At 37.1% G+C, this 5,741-nt stretch overlaps 1 protein-coding gene across 3 annotated transcripts in view; it reads right to left on the bottom strand.

The window, feature by feature from the left end:
- Nucleotides 1–3,684: 3,684 nt before the first annotated feature.
- LOC107730845 (myelin-associated glycoprotein-like) overlaps nt 3,685–5,741 on the bottom strand; it is a 9,240-nt gene continuing 7,183 nt past the window's right edge. The window contains exons 10-11 of one of the 3 annotated variants that reach the window (XM_016541785.1): nt 4,739–4,792; nt 3,685–4,415 (exon numbers count right to left, since the gene is read on the bottom strand). In XM_016541785.1, coding sequence (XP_016397271.1) covers nt 4,254–4,415; nt 4,739–4,792 — 216 coding nt within the window. In that variant the 3' untranslated portion in view covers nt 3,685–4,253. The remainder of the gene's footprint in view (nt 4,416–4,738; nt 4,793–5,741) is intronic. The other 2 variants (XM_016541786.1, XM_016541787.1) reach the window with 2 other exon arrangements.

Consider the following 5,741-nt stretch of genomic DNA (forward strand, 5'->3'; position numbering starts at 1 on the left):
AGTTGTTCTAAATGTCATCTTTGCTTCCTGTTTGACTGTCGTCCTACGGTAAGAACTTCATAAACTCAAGAAATGGATATTGGCTGACAGTTTCTAAGTGTTAAAAGTTTGTGATTAGTCAGCGATTCCACATATTTGACCATTATTATTTTCACAGGAGAGAAAAACATACGAAACCAAAAGATGACGACCATGTCTACATGACTGCAAGGAAGAGACAGGAATCAGTGTACGAGACTATCAAAATGTCTTGAACTGTTCAACACAAGCTGCTGAAATAAAGCTTTTTATAACACATAGGCCTATTTAGGTCTTTATTTTCTGCTCGTGTTAAAGGCATACTCCACACAAAAATCATAATTTTCTCATCGTTTACTCACCCTCATGCCGTCCCAGATGACTTTCTTCAGATGAACACGAACGGTTTGCAGATTTTGCACGTAAAATGCCTGCACATTGTGAAGCATGGCGTACTCGCACGAAAAGTGATGGACGTTTGGAGCCACATGACATGCAGGGATAAAAAAGTAACTCGTGCGCACGATTTACTAATTCATTTCTTTTGTTTACTACGAGCCTACGATTTACTAATTCGAAATCGTGCATACAAATATTCATTCTACTTCCTGTCCGCATTCTCATAAACCGATAGATGCCTCTCACTTAAAATGAGTCCTGCAAGGCTTTTGAGAATGTGTATAACTCACTCCTAACTCAAAATAAAACCAAATTAAAGTGTCTCTGTCCAAAACATAGCATAAAATAACATAACATAGCAGCAACTGATAGCATACATCATGGAGACATCTATTTGCTTTCCAGATGAAGAGATCTTTAATAGACATCTTGCAGACGTACGTGTGCTATCTGAGAACAGAGAACTCTGACGGGAAGTAGAACGAATCATTATTTTACAATTAATTCATTTCTTTTGTTTACTACGAGCCTACGATTTACTAATTCGAAATCGTGCATACAAATATTCATTCTACTTCCTGTCCGCATTCTCATAAACTGATAGCCTCTCACTTAAAATGAGTCCTGCAAGGCTTTTGAGAATGTGTATAACTCACTCCTAACTCAAAATAAAACCAAATTAAAGTGTCTCTGTCCAAAACATAGCATAAAATAACATAACATAGCAGCAACTGATAGCATACATCATGGAGACATCTATTTGCTTTCCAGATGAAGAGATCTTTAATAGACATCTTGCAGACGTACGTGTGCTATCTGAGAACAGAGAACTCTGACGGGAAGTAGAACGAATCATTATTTTACAATCTACTTTAAACAAGGGAAGTAATTGGTAAATCGTGCGCACGCACGATTCTTCAAGAACATGTACAAATAAAGCGAATTATCCTGTTTATCATTTTGTTTAGGCCTACTTTATTTTTTGTTTCACTTTTAAAGTCACCATGAAATCAAAATGGAAAATTCTTATTTTTTTAATGGTATACTGTAGTGTTTATTATAAATAATTTATCCGTGCACTTCATTATTTTTTTTTAATTCATGTGCCCTCATAATCTTTAATCAAAAACGTTAACCTCCCCTCCCCCTCAAAACGACTCATCTTCTCTTCCGGTCACGAGCTATGGCGCAAGGGCGGAGCTAGTGACGTGAGGGGTAAACGCTGGGATAAATGACAGGGTGAAAAGCCGAAGCTGATGCTTCACTTTATAGCACTGACACAGTCATAAGGGAGTACGTTACCCCTAAACATTGAAAAGATATTAGGATATTACTACAACATTACTCTTAGGACATTGCAAACTAATTTTTTTCATGAATATGACTTAACCTGATGGAGGACGCGCTCCGTCATTCAGGCAGTCTCTCTCTCTCTCTCTCTCGTGCTGTTTAGGCATGTTTTATGCCGTTGATCGTCGTCATCATTCTTAATAAATAAAACATTTATTCATGCTTGGGTGTCGGCTGTGAATCCAGTGGAGAGAAATCCCCCACCACTAACTGATATGTCACAGCAGAGAAGAAAAGACAATCTGCAACTTCCGTTTCATGCCGACTTTAAAGAAGAATGGCATCATTTGAGGCTGGAGACTTTTATTATACAAAAAGAAAGCAAGCAAAGAACATCATGTAAATTATTATTTAAATAATGATTGGAGATTTTCTGTTCTGCATTATTATGTCAATAAGGAAACAACATTACGTGTTCATTATTATTGCCATCACACAGTCAGATACATACAAATATTCTTTACAACAACAAAAATTAGGTTTGACCTACTAATGTGCCCCCGAATCTGTTTGCTTACAAATAAATATCTGTGTATATATCTTCAAACATGGACTGTCTTTGTTACTAATTGTATATTGTCTGCAAAATATACACCATTGTTGCACAATGTATGTTCTTGTTGTGTGGTCAAAGGTTCACAACACAGAACTATATATCATGCAGAGTATTTACACTGGTATCCTACCAAGGTGCTTTGAATGCTTTATAAATGTAAGATGTGATTAATATCATAATAACTCATTAATCTGTTAGTCAAATTGCATTTCAAGGGCTAATCGCATATACTGACCGTCTAACAAACATCTATCGACACAACCTTACCAGAGGATTACATGATTACATAAAACATTACATTTATTTCAAGCACCTTAGGTAAAGTGATACCTTCCTATATGTTCCAAATGGTGGTTATTTCTTATTCAGTTTCAAAGGATGAGCTACAATCATCCATTATTTAATATGACTTTCTGTTTATATCAAATGTCAGCTTAACCATATTAGATTGCAATGTGTGCCAGAGCAGGGATGACCATCAGGCATTATCATATACTACATCCTATCAGATTGGCTGAATTATTATCAGGGTGAATTTGCTCCTTAATGTATTTGGAACATTTCAAACAAATATACAGTGGGTACGGAAAGTATTCAGACCCCCTTAAATTTTTCACTCTTTGTTATATTGCAGCAAAGGGTACAAAGTAGTTGGAACAAACAAAATCCAGCAACCATTCAATAAACCAGTTTTGAATCCAGTTACTGGCCTGTTTTCATTTACAAATACAAATAAGTGAAATATACAGTATAAATAAAAAATAAAAAGAGTATTAATTTAAAGGAATAATTCACCCAAAAATGAAAATTTTGTCATCATTTACTAACCCTCATGTTGTTCCAAACCTGTATGAGTTTATTTCTTATGCTGAACACAAAAGAGGATATTTTAGTTGATGGTAGCCATTGACTTCCATAGTATTTTTCCCAGTGACGGCGCTACACCGGGGCTAAAGGGGGCTATAGCCCCGTCAGAATTTTGAATAGCCACGGTTTATCACATTCAGATGTTTTGCCATTGTTGACATCAACGATGGCTTTAGAACTCTTATAGAACATGAGCTGTTTCATGGTACTTTTATTATGTTTTTTTGGTCTTTTATAAGCTTAACAGATGTGGTCACTATGAACTGTTGTTGTAATAAAATAACTAAACAAAGATTCTTGTGACATGCAGTTGGACCAAAATGAGGGTGAGTTTTTTTCATTTTTTGAGTGAACTATCCCTTTAACAATCACCTCTGGGTATGTGATAAAAGTTTCAGCGGACGAATATTGAAATGTGCGTGAAGACTTGTACACTCAGAAAAAGACTTGAAACAACCGCTGTATTTAAGAGAGTGTTAGGCCTCCAAGACATACCCAGAGTTGGGATAGTGCTTATACATTATGTCGAGGTGCACATAGCACCTCGTTCCCTGATGCTTCGACTTACAGCGGACACAGTGAAAAGGACCACTAGTGACTGAGACTCACCTGCAAACCATACCATTTCCCTTAAGCTTGCTTCAGACTATAAGCTCTACTGTAACTCTTGGGAAAAAGACCCTTCCTTTTGGAAAGTATTGTCTTTTAAACCAGGAGAATACTAAAACCTCTCATATCTGATTGAGAGACTAAATATCTGGTATGGTTACAGTCAAGAATGGGTATAAATAACCAAAAACATTAATAAATACATAAAGAAACTCTATTGTACAGTATCTTTTACTGATAAGGGAACATATAATTCCCAGAACCTTGGAGACATAAGAGAATGCAATCTAAAACAACCTCAGACTCATTGTCCGTTAACTGTCCGAGACAGTTGTCCCTTGAAAAGGCCACATTTAAAATGGGTGAAATAGGAAATTTGTGGGGCAGTGGGAATTATTGGGCCCTAGTGGCCATTGTGTCCCATTTGGCCGAGGCATCAGGGAAGAATCGCGGTTCATTTGGCCTTAATTTCAGTGTAGTCACTGGTGTCACCATCAGCCCTCCTGAAGCCTCCCTCCAAGTGTCGTCCATGGAGAAACTCTAGGGCGGCGTAGTTCAGCTCTTGCCTCTCCATGCCTGCCATTGGGCCAACAGATTGGTAATCACTGTCGTCTCCCTGTGAAAATAATTTAGAAAAGATATTTCGGCACAATATTTGGAGGCAGAGCAGGAAAACTTTGGTCATGTCAAAATAAAAGTCCTTAACAATACACTCAAAAGCACTGTTAGCAATTAGCCGCTAAACAGAATGAGGTAGCCAGCGTATGAACTATTAGCTTCCGGGCAGCAGTGAACAGCATTGTTAAAACAGAAATAAATGTAAATTTTTGTAGTAACTGGATTTTTTTTCTCAAAATGTTTGCTTTTATTGCTGTCTATTGCTAGTTTATTTCACCTCCACCCATTTGTTTACATGCTCATCTTAAATTTCAGTCTTACCGTGCCTTCCTCTAGGATGGAGTTAAACTTTGAGCCCAGGAGCTCAGTCTTAAGCTATGTTAAGGGAAGAAAAAGAGACAGAGAATGCATAGAAAGCAATGAAAGAGGAGAGAATAGAAGTCAGGAAATGCTCTAAGCATAGGCCTACACTGGAACTCTCAGTTGTGACATACCATCCACACTTGGCTTTGTGACAGTGGCTGTATCCAGAATAGCATACCAGCATACTTCTGTTTCTGCAGTATACAGTATACGGTGACATTTTGTATGCATAGACCATGTGTCAAACTCCGGTCCTGGAGGGCTACTGTCCTGCAGAGTGTAGCTCCAACCAGCTCCAAAACACCTGTGTGGAAGTTTCTAGTAATCCCAAAGACCTTGATTAGCTGGTTTAGGTGTGTTTAATTAGGGTTGAAGCTAAGCTCTGCAGGACAGTGGCCCTCCCGGAACTGAATTTGACACCCCTGGAAACCATGCAGATACCTACGGCAATACATTTGTCAAAATATGCAGTATACAACAGAGCACACTGTATCCCACAATGCAATGCATTTCACCTGGCATTCTATTTCTAGTATAATTATTAAAGGTTATTATTAAGGTTTTCAGCCATCTCTTTATTAATTCAGTTTTTAATTTCATTTACAAGACATTTCTAGACAAAATTGAATTGGGAATTGAAAATAACTATTTATTTACAAGATGATAATTGGATGGCAACTGCATGCAACATGATGAGGTCATGTCACAACAATGCAGCATACTACTGTTTTAAAAGTTTATTGTGGAATAGTGCCTCTCTTGCACTTACTTTTTTTTTTTTAATTCCCTCTTTAATTCATCCTCTTAAAATATGTAGGAATAATATATGAGAAATTATTTTTAAAGGGGTCATATGATGCAATTTCAAATTTTCCTTTCTCTTTGGAGTGTTACAAGCTGTTCGTGAATGAATAAGATCCCTAAAGTTGCAAAGACTAAAGTCTCAAACCCAAAGAGATAT

The sequence above is a fragment of the Sinocyclocheilus rhinocerous genome, unplaced genomic scaffold, assembly GCF_001515625.1.
Source record: "Sinocyclocheilus rhinocerous isolate Xijiao unplaced genomic scaffold, SAMN03320098_v1.1 scaffold938, whole genome shotgun sequence".
NCBI lineage: Eukaryota > Metazoa > Chordata > Actinopteri > Cypriniformes > Cyprinidae > Sinocyclocheilus > Sinocyclocheilus rhinocerous.